The sequence below is a fragment of the Nyctereutes procyonoides genome, unplaced genomic scaffold (assembly GCF_905146905.1).
Source record: "Nyctereutes procyonoides isolate TBG_1078 unplaced genomic scaffold, NYPRO_anot_genome, whole genome shotgun sequence".
NCBI classification, from domain to species: Eukaryota; Metazoa; Chordata; class Mammalia; order Carnivora; family Canidae; genus Nyctereutes; species Nyctereutes procyonoides.
In genome coordinates, this window is record NW_026575128.1 from 22,912,004 (window position 1) to 22,931,711 (window position 19,708).

The 19,708-nt window shown below is 32.3% G+C and overlaps 1 protein-coding gene across 6 annotated transcripts in view; it reads left to right on the forward strand.

Moving 5' to 3' along the window:
- Positions 1 to 795: 795 nt before the first annotated feature.
- PTPRQ (protein tyrosine phosphatase receptor type Q) overlaps positions 796 to 19,708 on the forward strand; it is a 208,709-nt gene continuing 189,796 nt past the window's right edge. For all 6 annotated transcript variants that reach the window (XR_008666689.1, XM_055342067.1, XM_055342066.1 and 3 more), the window contains exons 1-8: positions 796 to 864; positions 1,210 to 1,321; positions 2,017 to 2,243; positions 4,690 to 4,759; positions 9,803 to 10,002; positions 11,142 to 11,388; positions 12,926 to 13,054; positions 15,212 to 15,358. Coding sequence is in view for 5 of the 6 variants with exons in the window: in XM_055342067.1 (XP_055198042.1) it covers positions 808 to 864; positions 1,210 to 1,321; positions 2,017 to 2,243; positions 4,690 to 4,759; positions 9,803 to 10,002; positions 11,142 to 11,388; positions 12,926 to 13,054; positions 15,212 to 15,358 (1,189 nt within the window). In the remaining variant the exon portion in view is untranslated. The remainder of the gene's footprint in view (positions 865 to 1,209; positions 1,322 to 2,016; positions 2,244 to 4,689; positions 4,760 to 9,802; positions 10,003 to 11,141; positions 11,389 to 12,925; positions 13,055 to 15,211; positions 15,359 to 19,708) is intronic.

Below are 19,708 nucleotides of genomic sequence, written 5' to 3' on the forward strand. Positions count from 1 at the left end.
AATGGATATTTTACTTCTGATAATTGTACTTAAAAATTATTATTATTAAAGATTTAAGTGCTTGACACCTTTGTGTGACCAGAGAGAATTTAAAGATCTCGGTGTTTGTTTTTTTTTTTTTTTTAACAATGTGGTTATATTGAAATCTGATAGACTATTGATTTTAATATTTTCTTTGAATCTTTAGGAGAATTAACTCAATTTCAAACCTTTATTTATTTTTTAAAAATATCAGAACCAGAAAAACCCAAGAAACTTAAAGCCTTCAATATTTCTGTGCATTCCTTTTCTCTGTACTGGAGCCTGCCCTCTGGCCATGTGGAAAGGTTTCATGTGGATCTTGTTCCTGACAGTGGCTTTGTTACTATCAAAGATCTTGGAGGTGGAGAGTATCAGGTATAGTTTTCATTTTCGTACTTGCCAAGCCAACTTGTATTTATATTTGGTCCTCATAGGAAAGTGCTTTATGAAACTCATACGCCATGAATACTCACTCTTCTGAGAGTTTTTAAAAGGCATAAAATGAAGACAAAAACACTGATACTGAATTGATGAGTGTAAGTTTCAGCATGGGTGGACTGTTACCTTAGCAACGTCTATGCCTTTTTTTTTCTTAAGTCTTACCAGAACCTACAGCCAGCCATCCAAGGGTTCATGAATAGTTTAACAAAGAAAGGGCAGAGCTATTGAGTAATCCAGGCTCATTAATTGTGTACTTGCCAGGAGGATCTGTCTTTAAATCATTAATGCAGGCAACATTTCTCTCTAGAGCCATCAATGTGATTCCACTGCCTGAAAAATGTAATAATGATGGATTTTCTTATCATTTTTCTTTTACTTTTTATTGGAACTTCAGAGACCCAGGTATTTCATATATACTCCTAAAAACAAGGGTTAAACAATGGGCTGTAGATTTCCTAAGACTCTTAAATAGTTGTTTCTTGTGATAATAAACTAGAGAGATTGAAATACTGATTGAGTTTTTGATAGCACAGTAAATTTTGTAAGTTTTTCTTACCTGTTATTTGGTAAATAGTTATGTGATGGAACAAATTTATATTTTACAATAATATGGAACTTGGAATATTTTAAACAGTGCAGAGTTATAGAGTGAGATGTTCTTTATTTTCTTGTTGTGATAGATTTATTGTTTTAGCTTTCTTGTTTTCCACAAAGTTTTAACACAATTCTTTGCTTTGGGTGTTCTAGGTTGATGTTTCCAATGCGGTTCCTGGTACTAGGTACGATGTAACTATCTCTTCTATTTCTGCTACCACATACAGCTCACCTGTTAGTAGAACAGTGACAACGAATGTAACAAGTGAGTATATATGTCTTCCCTTTTTATGAAGTAGTATTTGCAGCTAATATAACTCCATTGGGTGGAAATACTTACATGAGTCATATGTGCTATTTTTTTTCACTAAAATGAAAACAGGTTAGTAATTAAAGCAAAATGGAAACTTAAGAAAGTGATCTGTTTAGCATCTGTGTTCTACTGGTTCTTTAGCTTTCTTGACTTTCAGAGAGTAAAGATAATTATACTTGTTTGTGAAATGGATCAGACACTGTTAATGGTAATATTTAAATAATCCAAAAATAATAATAATCCAGAGCCAAGAAGATAAACTCACTGCTCTTGCTTAGGAAGAATTATTTAGTTGGTAAGACTGTATTCTTGCTCTCTTAGTTTTATGGGGAAGCTTTGCACAAATAAGTCTCTTTTAAAAATGATCTGGCGTGAAAAGGGTATTTGGCATGTAGTATGTTGTAGCATTCCATTTTTTACATTCTTATAAAAGAATGTTTTTGGTATCCCCTAAGGCATTTAGTCTTTTTTTTTTTCCCTTTGGTAGCAAAGCTCGAGGGAGGATAAACTCACATTTGAGAGACCGTTAGTCTTTGGGAACTTCAAAAGCATACATTTGTAAAACAAAACAAAACAAAACTTTCTTACTTATGATTTTGAAGATACAATAATCGTTTGACCTTTTAACAACATATCTTTAAAAATAGAACCAGGACCTCCAGTCTTCCTAGCAGGAGAAAGAGTTGGATCTGCTGGGATTCTTCTGTCTTGGAATACACCACCTAATCCAAATGGAAGGATTATATCTTACATTGTGAAATATAAGGAGGTTTGTCCATGGATGCAAACAGAATACACACAAGTTAGAACAAAGCCAGATAGTCTGGAAGTTCTTCTTACTAATCTTAATCCTGGAACAACATATGAAATCAAGGTAATATTTTTGTTAATATTTAGTATTAAGTATTAATACTCAGTATTAAAATATTTCATTCATTTTTAAAGTGAAGGAGCTCCTTCTCACTGAACAAACATCTATAGTTGAACATAGCCAAGTGACTAAAGAACGATCATCTGAGTCATAACCTCAGTGCCCATCTGGGCTCTTAATATTTGAACTATTATAATTTCTTTTCATTTTTAAGGGTATTCATATAATTTATTTATTTTGAAAACATTTGATTTAGCTACTGTTTCAAAGAATAAATCAAGCTTAAATTACATAATCTAGGCTTTTTAGAGGTAAAATATTCTACTTTTTCACTAAATCTAAAGTTAGTTTTTGTATTTTTCTCTTAATCTTCTTGTATTTGTATGTCTGTCATCAAACTTTGAATAATGGTATGAAAGTTTCTATCGAGCCAGTTTCTCAGAGAACAATGTATTCAATTCAATTCCATTCAATAAGTGTTTCCTGAAATTTTACCCTGTTTTATTGTGTTTATAAAAATGTTTAGTTCTTTACAGTGTTTAATATGCAAAATTAAGCATCTTATTTAAAAATTAAATAAAGAACATATAAAAAGCAATCCTAAATTAGGCCATATGAAAGTGTTATAATTAAGATATATTTGTGATATTTCCAGAGTATAATAAAAGATACAGATATCTTTTTGATCCTTTCCATTTTCAATATAACATTAATATGTTCTTTGAGCTTTTAAGATAATTAAATATGGAGAAAGAATCTATAAAAGCTGTATAAATATAAGACATAACTGAGATGGCTTTCTGGATGGTAAGAAATGATGGGAAAGAGAATTTGCCTGGCATGGGGTTTCCTTATTGGAAGCATGCCTATTTGTGGAATCAAAGCACACAGTAAGAATTAGAGAGCATCCCAATAGCAGGGATCCCTCATATGAGAAATAGTAAAAAAGGAAATTTTTACTGATGCAAACCCAAGGTGAAAGTCAAAGATTCATGATGACTATTTCATTGCAGAAACATGAGTAAAGAGTAGGAAACCTTTTCTAATGGACATCTAAAAATGACATAGTATGCATATTTTCTATCAACAAGAACATATTCAGATTAGTTTATATGTTAAAATATTGAAGGTAATAAGTAAAAGTTACTATTTAAGGTAATATATAAAGATATGTAAAGGTGATATTTAAAGTTTAAATTTTAATGTGATAATAAGCTATTGAAGACAGAAAGGTAATTTAGCTAACTGAGTTCTGCTTAGATCTATTTTTATGGAGTATGAATTTTTATTCCTTTAAATTCTCTTATTTCAGGCCTATTGGGAAGCCCTTATTCTCCTTTTAATCTCATACTTTATAAATCATTGTTGTGACCTTTACGCTGTTCCAAATAAATGTTAACCATTGCAGAATTCCGAAGGGTATTTGGTGCAGTACATTGATATCTTCAAATGTAGATATCAAATCTACATGATCTGGGGAAAATCCTATTAAGTACTTTGCATGTGTTATTTCAATTAGTCCTTAGAACAATTCTATGACATAGATATATTGTTATTCCCATTTTAAAGAAAAGGAAAATGTGACTTAGAACAGGGCTAAGTAAATTACCTACATCTACTCATTGGGAATTGGTGGAGTTCAATTTAAATACGGTTTTCAGACTCCAGTTATGGCATTTGGAAGAGCGTAAGAGTCTTGAGCTCAATAAGGATATTTTCTCTGCCTATTCTAGGCTATTTGACTAGACTATCTGAGTCAAAAAGAATTTTTCTATTTTTTAAATTCAGAATACTTAGTCTCACTGATTATACTCATTTTTAAAATTTTTTTCTTGAGTATGTATTTGACTGGTTAGATTGTAAACTCTCAAGCCAGATACCATAAACATGGTCTTGTATTTGTTACAGAAATAGTCATAGTGTCTGGTATCAGGTAAATATAATGGAAAGGAGTTGAACTTTAGAAATAAGCATGACTTCAATAGATTCTTGTTCTACAACTTATTTCTGTATGACTCAAGCAAGGTACTTGACTTGTTTCAATCAGTTTCCTCATTTATAAAATGCTGTTAAGAACACCTTATGTTTTGATTATGTGGACAAAATGAGATATGTAAAATTTCTAGGAGAGTTCCTGGTACATAAAAGTTGCCCACAAATAGTAACTGTTACTATTATAACTACTAATTGACTATAAAACTTGACTATTAATTTTTTTCCATCAGGAATTTAAGAAACCTGTTGAATCAAAATATGCTGCAAATACACCCTTAAGGAAAATGGAAATATGGAATAGCTCCATGTGTGCTTTATGCTTTGAGAATATTGCAGGAATTAAGGAAAAAGTGTCTTTGCCATTAAACTTATCAACAAGTCAAATTTTATTGTTTCAGATTCTGTTTAATTAGAGAGTAAAAAGTTTGAACATAATTCTTTCTGTCTATTTTAGGTTGCTGCTGAAAACAGTGCTGGTATTGGAGTGTTTAGTGACCCATTTCTTTTCCAAACTGCAGAAAGTGGTAATTTGCCTAAATCATTTATTCTAAATTAACTTAATTATAAGTTTTTGGCATTTAAGATAAATAGCTATATAAACCAAGTAAGGGTGTTAAAATCTATAAAATTTTCAACAGCATGGCCATCCAATTACTTTTAGAATCCTCTTGGATAGTTATTCATTAAAATATATATTGTTCTTTCTGATTATAAAAACAGTAAGTGTTATCTTAAAAAAAAAGCTTTGAAAAAATAAGAAACAAACAGTAAAAATTATCCATGGCCTTGTCATATAAAAACTCCGTTCCCATTTTGATGCATTCCCGGCTGGTCCTTTTTTCTCTCCTATATATGTGTCTATATGACTATGTACTAATGAAAGTAGGCTTATGCCATCTATGCAAGTTTATATCCCACCTTTTCCTGTTAATATCAAATCATATGCATTTTTATGACATTGGACTTTTGGAAATACAGATTTTTATAGTTATATTATTCCACAACATGTAGTCATTACCAAACCAATTTAAGATACCTCCCTTCTTTCAATGATGGAGAGGAAAGAACTTGATGTATCATTGATGCCTCTTTCTCATAGTATAGTCTATCAGCAAATCTTTTTTTTCTATCAGCAAATCTTGCCAGAACTACATCAAAATGCATCCTGAATCTCACTCTAATTGCAAATCACTCTAATCTATCATCACTTCTTGCCTGAACAATTAAAAGTCTCCTTACTGGTTTTCTGGTTTCCAGCTTACCTGTCCACAGTTCCCCCTCTCCACAAGAGCTACATCATCTTTTGAAATATAAGCCAGACTATATTACTTCTCTCTTCCTAGTATGGTTCTATCTTATTCAGAAGACTGTAAGTCCTTCCCATGGTCCACAGCACTCTGAATGCCCTTTTCCCTCTCTGATCCATCTCTAACTTTTCTTCCTTCCCTCCAAATATACCACCTACACCTATCTTCCATCAAAAGGCCCTTGCATGGGGATTCCTGAGTGGCGCAGTGGTTTGGCGCCTGCCTTTGGCCCAGGGCGCGATCCTGGAGACCTGGGATCGAGTCCCACATCGGGCTCCCGGTGCATGGAGCCTGCTTCTCCCTCTGCCTGTGTCTCTGCCTCTCTCTTTCTCTGTGACTATCATAAAAACAAAAAAAACAAAAACAAACAAACAAAAAAAGGCCCTTGCATTTGCTGTTTCCTGTAACTGGAATACTCTTTCACTCAATAGCCCTGTCTCTCTCCCCTAGTTATTTCAAATCTCACATTAACATTCCTAATTATACCTTCTAAAATAACCTCTATTTTCTCCTGTTCATTTCTAGTCCTAACAAATTCTCTTTGGTCATTGGATCAGCTTGATGCATTACACATTTACTTGGTTATTTTTTATTGTATATATCAGCCTAGTAGAACATAAGCTTTGTGATAAAAATAAGCTAGTGAATGGAGGTGCTTTTATTTATTTAACAATTCCTCTATACATAATAGCAAAAAGTTAGAACCAATAAGTGCAAGATGATTGAATAAATAATGGCATCTCCATTCAACAACAAATATTTTCTGTGGAACTTACATTCTTGTAGGCTAAAGTAAATGAGTTACTGAGTAATATGTCAGGTTAGTGACAAGTGCTATAAAAAGAAATTGTATAATTTTTATAGTAAATGTTCTATAAACATTTTGCAACTATAAATGTTCTCATATTTAAAAGATAAAAATCTTCCAGTGAACCACTTTATCCCAAAGGGATAAATTGAAATGGGCCCTGTGTATCTAGAGAGGATAATGCAATGACTCATGTTAAAAAATATGCATCAAGCTTTGTGGCCCAGTTTTTATTGTGACTTTATCTAAAGAAGTATATGAAAATATGTTCTATTCCATAGGAAGTTAGAGAAAATTCAGGAGTTTATTTAAAATTAGAAATTAATGATTTATGAGGTTTAAATTACTCTTGTTGATTTTGAGCAGATTGACTCTCAAATTATTTATACAACTAAAATTCAAGTGGGAAAACTATCATTTCAAAATTAAATATTCAGTGGTATATAAAAGAAAAATTATCACTTATTTTTTCAGTTTTTAGGGAAGCTAATGGAAATAATTTTTGAATGACATATGAAATAATTTTGTCTTGGGTGTCTCACTGTTTCTTATTTGTTGTGTGTTTTTGGGCAAATTGTAGAATTATATAATATTTCTCTTGTCCCTATCTTTCCTTTTTTTTTGTAAATGTAAAGTGGTAAAAATGTAATGTAAATCTAAATTTAATTGCATCAGTGTTCTGTAATTTTCTCCCCAAGTGCCCCTTTTTATTATTTGTGCTAAAAGAACCCAAATTTAAGGTTTAGTTCAATAGAATAAATAAACTGTATTTATTATGGTCAAATCAGAAGGAATTCCTTTCCTCATGAATAAAAATACTCTTAGGAAGAGTATAAAAGTTAACTAATTATACCATTCTGAATTATATTGCATCCATAAGCACAAAAATTTCAACTTCTTAACTTCCCATTCAGCATTGTTTCAGGTAAACACAGAATTTATTTTGGCTTTAACAGAATGCCCTCCATTTTCAACTTGATGGATCTTTAGAAATGCAAAAAGATTTATGAAGGTCCTTTCTGGTTCAGTAAATGTATACTTTGCATAGTGTGTACTTTGAAAAGTTGTAGACACCTTCACATAGCTATACAAATATGTGCATGTTACTAGTCTAGATGTATCCTCAAAGTGTGGGAAGACACTTATCTGAAAGATGAAATGACTTTATAAATAGAAATTTTTGATACTACAGTGTCAAAGCTTAACTTGGATCAAGATGGATAAATTCACTCTATGAATATCAAGAAATAATAGGTTTTGGCACATAAAACTCCAGAACTAGAAACTAGAATATTCAAGATAGGGAAAGACCTACCAACTACAGAAGAGAGCCAGGATTATTCTTTAGACACCATAAAGTCACAAAAGGAACACAAAAGCAGAAATATTTAATTGAAACAAAAATTTTAAAGCAAGTTAATAAAAATACTGTTTTTTCATTAAATGTTCAACATAATTACTTTCTACGTATGTATTTAATATTTTGGGGGCACTTCTTGAATATTTTAAAATCATGCATTTAATGAATGTTGGTTACCTTATAAATTCAAATTTCTCTATACTTGAATAATTCCCTGTGTTATTGAGGCTCATTTGAAAATGTGTTAGCTTGCCTGTAATTTGTTTTTTGCATGTACATATTTAATGTGTGTATGTGTGTATGTATATCAGGCATACTTATAAACATATGGATAGTTTACACAAATAAGGTATTTAAAGGATGATTAGGATTCACTGAGGAAGTAAAATGGTGGTGGTTACCAGAGGATTGGTTGGGGGGAATGTGACAGATGTTGTTTATGGGTACAAACTTGACTCAAGTAATAAATAAGCCATAGAGATCTGATGCACAGTATAATGAATATAGACAACCATGCAGTATTATAGTTATGTAATGTGATATCATAATTATGTAATATCGTAGAAGTACTAAATATCACTACAATGGCAGTCATAATACACTATAGAAATGTATCAAATCACACCTTAAATTTATACAGTTATATATCAAATATATTCAGTTTTAAAAGATTCATGATAAAAGTTTTAATTCATAATTTCATAGCATGATATATTTAACCTTTTAATATTTTTCTTTATTATATTTTATCCATCCAAAAGAAATTGAAGTGTTAAATATTTAGTGTCGGAGAGTTATATTGTCATTGTCCTTCCTTCTTAAGCTTTAAATAATTACATTGATGAGTTTTCCTTGAAAAAATTTCCATCTAACATTCCATTCATTATAAATGATTAATCATCCTTCTAAATTATTTTATATTTTTCTCATTAAAACTCAGCTATCCTTAATTGTCCTAATTTCTCTGGTTTAACTCATATTCATATACAACCCTCATTCCCAGAACCTAAGTTCCTTATATAATTTATATAACTTACAAATCACATTTTGGTATTCTTCTGTACAATGTATATTTAAACTCTTATTATTTGGTATCCTAATAGTAGACACCTCTGTTATCACTTATATTGATTTACCATCATGTTTTGTTTCTATTTCTTTCAGTAGTGATTTATCAGGTTTGTTCTAAATGCTAAAGGATCTTACTCTACTTTGTCAGTTTTGCATAACTTACCTTGAAATTAATGGGCATAATATTCTTTCATTCTGACTTCATGTTTGTCTCATCGTAGCTAGAATAGCATATCTTTTTTAAAAAAATTGTATTTATTTATTTGAGAGAGAGTGAGCAAGCAAGAGAGAAAGCACATGAGCAAGAGGAGGGACAGAGAAAGAAGCAGGGAACCCTACACAGGGCTTGATCCCAGGAGATCATGACCTGAGCTGAAGGCAGATGCCCAAGCAACTGAGCCACTCAGGTGCCCCTAGCATATAGATTGTTATTGCCATTTATCAATAATTGATAATAAAGTATCGTGAATTCGGTGAAATTTGATTTTGAGGGTGTAAAAATTCAAAATATCATAATCACAACCAGTTGGGTGCTATTCACTTTATATTAGACATTAGATATTTACATACATTCCAGAAATGTGCTCTTTGGTATAAATGGTTGAATAATTGTTTCAATTTGCCACTTCTTCATTATCTAAGGAATCTGTGTAATTCCAAAATATTTTAGGAGGGGATTTGTTATTCAAATTTGTTTGTAGATTCACAAATAACTGTTGATTGGATATTTTTCAGACTTATTTTGAAATAGTTCACCCATGGATCCATTAGATAAATAATGCTAAAGTTAACTTATTTCCCACTTAACCACAACTCTATGAGCTCAAATTCCAGTTCTTTATCTTAGGCAAAATTAACTAAATATATTTCAAAAAGTCTTGCCTGAGTAGATCTTTTTTCTAAGAGAGTATATTTAATTTTATATAATATGAGAAATAAAACATCCCAACATTATATAAATGCCATTCTAAATTTTATAATAGTATTTTCTCCTTTCCTGCAATCTCTTTCACTTTCCCAGCTCCAGGAAAAGTGGTGAATCTCACAGTTGAGGCCTTTAACTATTCTGCAGTAAACCTGATTTGGTATTTACCTTGGCAACCAAATGGCAAAATAACCAGCTTCAAGATTAGTGTCAAGCATGCCAGAAGTGGGATAGTAGTGGAAGATGTCTCCATCAGAGTAGAAGACATTTTGACTGGGAAATTGCCAGAATGTAATGTAAGTATTGTGGAACACTTTCTATGTCTCAAAAACTTTAGGTGAGCGAAGTTTCCAGTATATGGAAACTTTTTAAACCACAGTGGTTATTAGCCGTTTGATTACTTGTAGTGTTAGGTATAGTATCATGTTATACACAATTGGCTATATTCAAGGTAGAATAAGAGAAGGGTCTGAGAATTCAAGAGGTATAAAAATACTGCAGGGAGCTCTGAAGAGACTTCATGGAAGGAGTAACATTTGTTAATGGGTCTTGGATTGGCCATGGTGTAAGGACAGGGAGAGCATGTGAGGGAAGTATTTTGGGTGGAGGATATTTTATAAAGGCTTGAAATAGGAAAGTATAGGATATCACTGGAAAAAAAAAGGTAATATTTCCATGTGACAAGAGAGGAAGGGAAGGCAACAAAGTGATGTTGTGGAAGTAGATTGTTTTTGCTGTGCATGTCTTTGATGAAGAATTTATGACTCTAGTCATTTATGGGAAATCCCTGGAAGTACCATAATAATGCTTTTCCAAAAATAATTTGGATGATTTTTGTGATATTACTGGAGAAACAAAGAAAATTACTTTTGTTTTAAATAATTTATAGAAGTATTAAAACCTTTTTAAAGTTAGGATGTATTTCTAATGTGCACATAAACATACATACATGCACGTATACACATATGCAACATATGTGCTATTGGCTTTATCATTTGAGTATTTATGAGAAAAAAAAAGATAGTACCAGTGAGAAAGTGACCTATGCTTGAAATTTCACAAAAGGGAATATAGTTTACCTCTTTGGTTCTTGTACTTTTTAACATGAATTTTAAAAATTCTTATTAATGATTTTGCGGTAGCTTTACCTTTATTCTAAGCCTTTTGAAATCCTACTCATAAGAAATATTAAGGTATAAAGACTGCAATAAATATATTCTATTCTAAAACTGTAGACATAAATGGGTATCATTAAACTCTAGCAAATTTGTCTGTAAATTGAATAGATAATAATCTATTAAATCTTAATGAATCATACACATATACATAAATTTAAGAATGATATTTATGCTATAAAGGAAAAATAAATGAATTACACTTCTCATGTTCATCAAGAGATACCATATTATTTTTCAATGGTTATTTTGTTCACTAGGAGAATAATGAATCTTTTTTATGGAGTACAACCAGCCCTTCTCCAACCCTTGGTAGAGTTACACCTCCATCACGTACCACATATTCAAGCACGTTGGCAAGGAGTGAGATAAGCTCTGTGTGGAAAGAGCCTATAAGTTTCGTAGTGACACGTTTGAGACCTTATACAACGTATCTTTTTGAAGTTTCTGCTGTTACAACTGAAGCAGGTTATATTGATAGTACCATTGTCAGGACACCAGAATCAGGTATGGTGTTTCATTTTTTGTGGATGTAGAAAAAATAATTAAATTACTTATAAAATAATCTTTCATTGTTTTCATATAGATCTTTTTGTTAAAACCTTCCTTTCCTTTCAATAACTTTCTACCCCAGTAACAGATCATGGACATACCATCTGGAGCATCTTTAATTTCAATATTATTTTACAGTACGAACATAAGCATCTAAAAAGAGAAAGGAGATTTGAAAGAATCCATCCTTGAGCTAATAACCATGATCCTATGATCAGCTTTTATTGTTCTTTGATCTAAGCAATTGTTCATAATCATCTCTGCCCTTCTTCATCTCCTATAATCATCTGTATCCTCCTCTCACTTATACTGTTATAACCAAATGTGGAGGTAACACCTATAGTGAGAGAAATATCATGTGATTCACATTTCAGTAACAGACAAAAATAGTACTTAAAAAATAAACTACATATTGCACTAGAGTTTCCCTATGTGAAAAATGGAGACAGCAATAGTACCTCCTTTATGATGGTGTTGGGTTTAATGGGAGTAATTAGATGTTATTACTACTAAGTTTGAAGAGTACACATTTCTAGTTATGAGTGTTTATATATTTAATTATGAGAATATATATACATATATATGTAAATTTATGTGGTTACTAACCTGATACTATACTAAATATGTGGTATCAGATATTCAGTTGTGATTGATAATTTTTTGAGGTTACTAGAAATTATTGCTGGTAGGATAATTTCCCTAAAGCACATTATTTTTTTTTCCCTGATGACAGCTGTCAGCTTCTTCGTTTCATCATATAAAGTTTGAAGTTTTTTCTTGATTTAAATCATCTTTAAATCATACCATTTCCTCCTTCTATAATAATTTCATAAGGATAACACAAAGTGAAATTTAGTAGATGAGAACTTCGGCTTGAGAAAGATATTTGGAATAGTTCACTTCAATCAAAAGAAAATAAAATGTAGGAACATATCTGTGAAAAGTAGACTATTTAAAAATGTCATTACGTTTTATATGTTACCAATGTTACATCAGAATCTTCTAACTGTAGGTTATAAATTTCCTCTGGGAACCAAATACAAATATTGATAAAGAAAGTGAGGATCCTTGCCAATAAGGTGATGTAGGTGGAGTTAATTCCCTGACCCTCTACCAGTGTCCACCAGAGGGAGAGCATTTTTCAAGGCAGATGCCCAGGCCTGGTTGAATTAAATATATAAGTATCCATCAGGACAACGTAACTGTGCAAGAAACAATATTGGAATGAGAATGAAATACCTTACGCAGTCATATACAGCATCAAATTAAACTAGTAACTGTTGTAAATGAGTAGTTTATCTGATGATCCAGCATGTCTTATTTAAATTCTTCAATTCATTCATTTTTCCTTTCCTAAGTTAAAAAAACATTTGCTCATGATGTGACATTTTATTTTCCTTCTGACTTTGTGTTTTATTGTATATATGCAATAATATGTTCATTTATTTTAAGTGTATATTATTTATTCATTTTTTTTCTATAACCATTTTAGTGCCTGAAGGACCACCACAAAATTGTGTAACAGGCAACATTACAGGGAAGTCCTTTTCAATTTCATGGGACCCACCAAATGTGGTAACAGGGAAATTTAGTTATAGAGTTGAATTATATGGACCATCAGGTAAGTCTCAATCAGTTTTGTGCTTATCTTTTGGAGTAGGAATTATGCAAAATATGTTAATATTATCAAACTCCTTAAAAGTATCATGATCTTTTTTATAAGATCCTAAATTGAAGCAAATAATAGAAAAGCAATAAGGGAGGTGGAGACTCTTTGAACTTTCTGCGTAAAATCATAAATACGAATACAGATGGCAAAACATTGTCCAAGTTCCCTATTTTATGAGGAGAAGCTGAGAGAATGAAATAACTCCTAAGAAGAGAGGTGTTAGAGGACATACATGTCTTCAAATGCTTGAACAAAAGGACTTGATTTACTCTAACTGCAAATATATTTATGAAGAACAATGGACTTCAGTTATATTTGATCATATATCTGCTTAGAACAAGGAATACATTCTAATAATTGGAACTCTCTAAAAATAATATAGGCAACTTCATAATGTAGCAAGTTCTCCATCTTTGTGAACAAGCAGGACCTAGACATCCACTTGTCAGATATTTTGAGGGGTTCAAATAATGTATTTCTGGAAGTCAATTAAGTAAACTTTAAAATTCTTTCCTAATCTGAGATCTGAGATCTATTGTTCTATGAAAGAAATAAAACAGAAGAGTAGAGACTGTTTGGGCCACAGAAGTTGAGTAGGGGGCTAGGCAAAATTTAGGGCTCATTTGAGGTGTGGTAGTGTATAAAGTGATATCAGTTAGAGTGGATTTGTGATTTTCTCCAGCTCCCTTCAACAAGAGAAGGGCAATGGAATTGAAGGCTCCTGTGAAAGTTGTGATTATAATTGACAGTGCCATTGAGGCTAGATAAAGAATGGAAACCAAGTGGTGAGGGACCAAACTAAACAGAATAAAATAAAATAGATAATAAGATCAATGAATTGGAGGTCCCAGTGAACTTAATGAATTGTTGCTTCAGGGTCCTAGAATAAGTGAATAGGAGTTAAGAAGGAATGGTCAGAGACAGTGGCATAAATTGAGATCATGAAAGATTCACAGTTCCTGGTAATAGCAATGTCTATGGGAGTGGCTGAGATAGGGTGATGGGTTAGATTATTTGAAGAGAGCTGGGATTGTTTTAAGGATTATCTCTAAAGATACTGAAATCACCACAAATTAAGATGGTAGCACTGAGAGCAGTGACATTGAAACAGGCACTAAACCTCCCAGAATGAGGGTGAGTAACCCTGGGCCTAGAAGATCCATCACTGCACAAGAAGGGCTGGTGGAGGCCATCCATGACATGAAATCAAAAATTGTGAACTTTTGTAAAGAGGAAGGTGTGGGACAAAGGACCTAAGACTAGGCCCTGAGGTGCTGGGAAAACACATACCAGACCAGAAGGCCTAGTCACTTGATGATTGTGGGAAAAATTAGACCATTTGGAGTGGTTGCAGGGAACAGAAGCTGTGTTTTTAGGTGAGAGCCAGGTTTCAGCTACAGGGAGAGATGAAATAATTTTTCAGAGGCAAAGTCGAGGATTAAAAGAATTTCTTTTTTTTAATTTTTTTTTTAATTTTTATTTATTTATGATAGTCAGAGAGAGAGAGAGGCAGAGACATAGGCAGAGGGAGAAGCAGGCTCCATGCACCGGGAGCCTGACGTGGGACTTGATCCCGGGTCTCCAGGATCGCACCCTGGGCCAAAGGCAGGCGCTAAACCACTGCACCACCCAGGGATCCCCTAAAAGAATTTCAATAATGGACTTTTAAGGAGTTTTGCTCAGAAGCTGAACTACAAATATTTTCTAAATATGTTTTTTTATAGAAAATAATGAGAATGTTTAGCATTTTAATTGACTGGATTTATGTATAAAATACTGTCACTATTTTAATATTAGCAAAATATAAGGTTTTCCTTTTAAAAATGTTTAAAAAATAATGTGGTAATTGGATAGGGCCTTATGATTTAATAAGTTATTTGGAATATTAAACGATTTTCATGTTCTTTCCATTGTTTTGATTAGCCTGATATCAATGTACCACTAAGCTAAATGTTTGAACCTTGTAATACTTGTAATTGAATATCTTAGAATTGTAATAACAAACATTAATTGCTGTTCTTGACTCTCTACTTAAATGTGAGAATGATCACATGCTTGATGAGAAAATAATTCAAAATTGAAAAGCAAAATATCTTTTGCTTTTTGCAGGTCAGATTTTGGATAATAGCACAAAAGACCTCAAGTTTGCATTCACTAACCTAACACCATTTACAGTATATGATGTATATGTTGCCGCTGAGACCAGTGCAGGAATTGGACCCAAATCAAATATTTCAGTATTCACTCCTCCAGAAGGTAAGAACATCTTCAGTGTGTTCATAAGATAGTTTACTCTGCTTGTGGATTTTATTGCATTGGTTAAACATTATATGAGAAGCTATTTGGTTTATATTTACTTAATTCATGCTACTTCCTTATCAGATTACTACCTAGTGCATTCTGAACATGTGTTCCTAGAACATTAAACCCACAGTATGCTTCATAGAGGCATGGGATATCAAGCAAGATTAGGAAGCCCTACATGTAGTATCGGTCTGTTGGAGACTCACACTGAAGATCGGCAAAACCTCAAGAGGCCAAAGTAAACAAACACATTTAACATTGCTTGATTCACATTATTCAATATAGAATAGATTTTTCTCACAGAATAATATCTAGGGGAATCCATATATCCCCAATGCTTATAACAAAAGATGTTTATAAACAAAAGGGTATTTCAAGCAAGGGAGGATTCCTAGAGGGTGCATAATATAAATTTAGCAGCCCATCTTGAAATAACAAAAACAATAGCTCTCCTAAACAAAATTTTTATTTGCATGTATTAAACATCACAGTTTTAGATGTTTAAAAAATGTTAGCACTTTGTCTCATAACGTAGTTTCCAGATTTTGTGTGATAGTTAACATACCGTAACTTGTAAATTAAATATACGTGTGTGCAAGTGCACACGATGCTCCTACAACTAAAGACTGGGGCGTATGTTCATCAGATAAATCACTCAAGTATTTGACCATTAGGGGGCAGCAACTATTAGGGAATTTTGTACTTCTCCCCTTCAAAGAACCATTGGTAGTATTTTGCTGTTGAAAGAACATAAAAATTATGTTTTATATCAATTTCAAATGAAAATGCTGATGCATATTTGATTTCAATATACAGATTAAGAAAAAGATGTATACTTACAAGCAAACTGGTCTCATATTAACATTTTTCTATTGTGTTTCTGTCAGAAGAGTCTTAGCTTTGTATGTTTTTCCATTACACCTTAAATCTCCCCTTCACCTAATCATTGCTCTTAAGCATTTCTTGGAAAGTTAGACAGCTTTATGAATGATTCTCAAAAACAGCAGAGTGACCTGGCCCTCATCAGACTAGAGTCCTTGAGTTTGGTTTTAATAGCATTTTCTCAAACAACTTAATTGATCAACTGATTTTTATTCTTATGTTATACGATTAAATACAGAATCTTTTGTCTTCCTTCAAATCAGGCCAGTTTTGGTGCCCCTAAGCTGAATCTGCAATTTAGGATTATTGTTTTATTGTTATTATTCTTGGCTTATAGCATTTGACAAAAATAAGGAAATAGGTAATATATTGCCACATATGATGTCATGCTGTTTATTTTAGACATCATTTAAACAGTTCATCTCCTTTTCTTTATTTTTGCATTTTTATGCACAAAATAATAAATAAAAATATAAGGACATTGTTCAATATATTTCACAGGGCTTATTTTTCACACAAAATTATTTTGAACAAATGACTGTCTTTGCGTTATATAATAAACAATTTATCCTACTATCTTACTATCCTCCTGACCATATCCAGGTGGCTCTCAGGTGGGTTCCACTAAGGGCAGAAATGGCATGGCTCTTACCTCTGCATGCCAACCTTTCACCATGGAGTTATCTTGGGATAGTTCAGACTTAGGAAGGGCTTCAGTGAAATGCTCTAGCAAATGCAGTAAATGTAGCTTTCAACTTCTGACAACACTAATTCGTCCTGGTCCTGCTAATTAAAACTTTGTAATGAAGGAATCTTTAAACTATATGAGAGCAATCTAATAACTCACTAGAACTATATACTTTCAGTTAAAATTGAGATCCTCATTTTAAACTCTTCTTTTTCATTTATTAATACAACAGTGCTCTTTGTGTTCTAATGAAATCTACTCAATTTATTTTCTTCTCCATATAAAAGTCTTTTTAAAAATTCATTAGGACCAATTTTTAAATTAATGTCTTTTAAAACAACTAGTATTCTAACAAATCTCCAGATCTTCATAGAAGAATGTTGAATTGACCTCTTAGAGATAATGATATATGCTATTATAGTAATATGGGGCTGATTTCATTAACACTGAGAATGTTATGTCCATAGTCTACTTTGATCATCAAAGAAAATCAACATCATGTTGTTATAGCAGTACTCCTCTACATTTCATAGATTCCTACATATTCATTGACATGTTACTGAACAGTATTCTACATAGGCATGAAGAAGAGATGGTTTTGGTAAACAATAATACTTTAATAATCTCCAATGTTACAAAGTGTCATGGAGTAGCATTTCCCAAAATGAGACAATGCTATTGAATATAACATAGGTACCAGCATTTTCTTATTATTTGCATGGCGGTTAAACAAATCTTAGGTAAAACTTTATTGCTTCAATATCCCCTAATAACTTTTCTGTCACTAGTATCAAAGATCTCATAAGAAAGTTTAACATCAGGGCAGCCCCAGTGGCTCAGCGGTTTATCGCCATCTTCAGCCCAGAGCGTAATACTGGAGACCCAGGATGGAGTCCCATGACAGGCTCCCTGCAGAGAGCCTGCTTCTCCCTCTGCCTGTGTCTCTGCCTCTCTCTCTCCTCTCTCTCTCCCTCTCTCTCTCTCTCTCTGTCTCTCATGATTAAATAAATAAAATCTTAAAAAAAAAGAAAGTTAACATCATTTCTTAAAAGCAGAGAATTGAAATCCTTATATATTCTTAAATAAATAGACCATGAAAATGAAGACTTTTGTCCTTCAACTTGCTACTTTCTGCAAATAGTAAATCTTTTGTAGAAAAATCACTGATTTACCTTTTCAAGGTTCTCAATGAGTTTTATTTGTCAATAGATTTTTTCAAAATTAATTAAAATTTAATAAACTTAATTTGCAAGATAATGGCAAAATTTATTTTATTTTTAAAGAGTTATTGATTTGAGAGAGAGAGAACCACAGGAGGGGCAAAGGGAGAGGGAGAGAACCTTAAGCAGATTCCCCACTGAGCATGGAAACCTACACAGGGCTCAGTCCTCCTCCCCTGAGATCATGGCCCTGAGATCATGACCTGAGCTGAAACCAAGAGTCAGATGCTCAACCACCTGAGCCACCCAGGCACTCTACATAATGGCAAAATTTAATGTATTTTCTTTGCCCCAGTACCATTTGTTTCCTTTTTAATCCTTTTTCATTTGAAAGCTTAAAATCATTTCAAATATTATTTATCCTTCATATGCCTATTCTGTTTGTCTTTCATTAATAAAATTTATGGATGTATTGACTTGAGAATGGTTCTTAAGTAATCCTTGTGGACAACACCTCAGAATTGATGCTGAACCATGAATAATTGCCTTGTGTATTTGATTTTCTTTAGTTAATTTGGTATTAATATTAAAGGAGTTTGATTTAATCCATACTTCTCTGGTTTCCTCATAAGAATTTGTGGTGTAATAGATCAAGTATCTTTCTAAGGACAAGGACAAGGACAAATGGAGTCATTTCCTGTATCCCCTAAGTTTTTTTCTTCTTTCATTGAAAAAGGAGAGAGAGAGATAGCTTTACAGTTGTTCTTATTCAGGTTTGCGGTACATTTTTAGGGTAATATAGAACCACTTAATCTTTACTTGAACTGTAATTTAGAATTAGTGTCATGGAGCAATATTTATTAAGTTATATTGAAAATATCTTACATATTAGAAGATAAAGAGACTGCTACTGTTCTTTTTGATTAAATAAGGGACAGTAAATATATATATGTATATATATACATATATGTATATTTACATACACACATACTTTTTTCTTTTTGCTGTATTGGGTAGTTTTGGTTTTCTACTACATTAATGTGTTAAATCAGATGTAAATGACACTTATTTTTTGATATGCAGGGTTTCCTTATCTCTTAATCTTATCAGGGTAGTCTTTAGATTTGTTTCTTTAATTGAGGTTCTACACAAGTTCAAATTAAATGGAAAAATGCCAGATCTCTTCTATGAATTATGTTATACGATACTGGCCAATGCTTTGTCTACATAGCAATTCTAAAATAAAAGGTGGAATGGAAGCTTTACTCTCTAAATGGCTGTTATTTTCATAGTACACAGTTAATTAGAAAGTAGCTCTGCCTTTGAAAAAATGTGTGTTGGTAAATATGATGTTAGAAACATAAGGACAATATATATCATATATATATATATATATATATATATATATATATATATATGAAGTGGCCTGTGCAAAAGGTTTTATCTATCTCATTTCTCCCTCTATCCTCAAGTGCCTAGAATAATGACCAAGAATGAGGGCTTAGTCTGTTGAATGATGAAGGAGTGAATCAGTGATTTTGGGGTCCTAGAACTCTTCCTCCATCCTTCAAA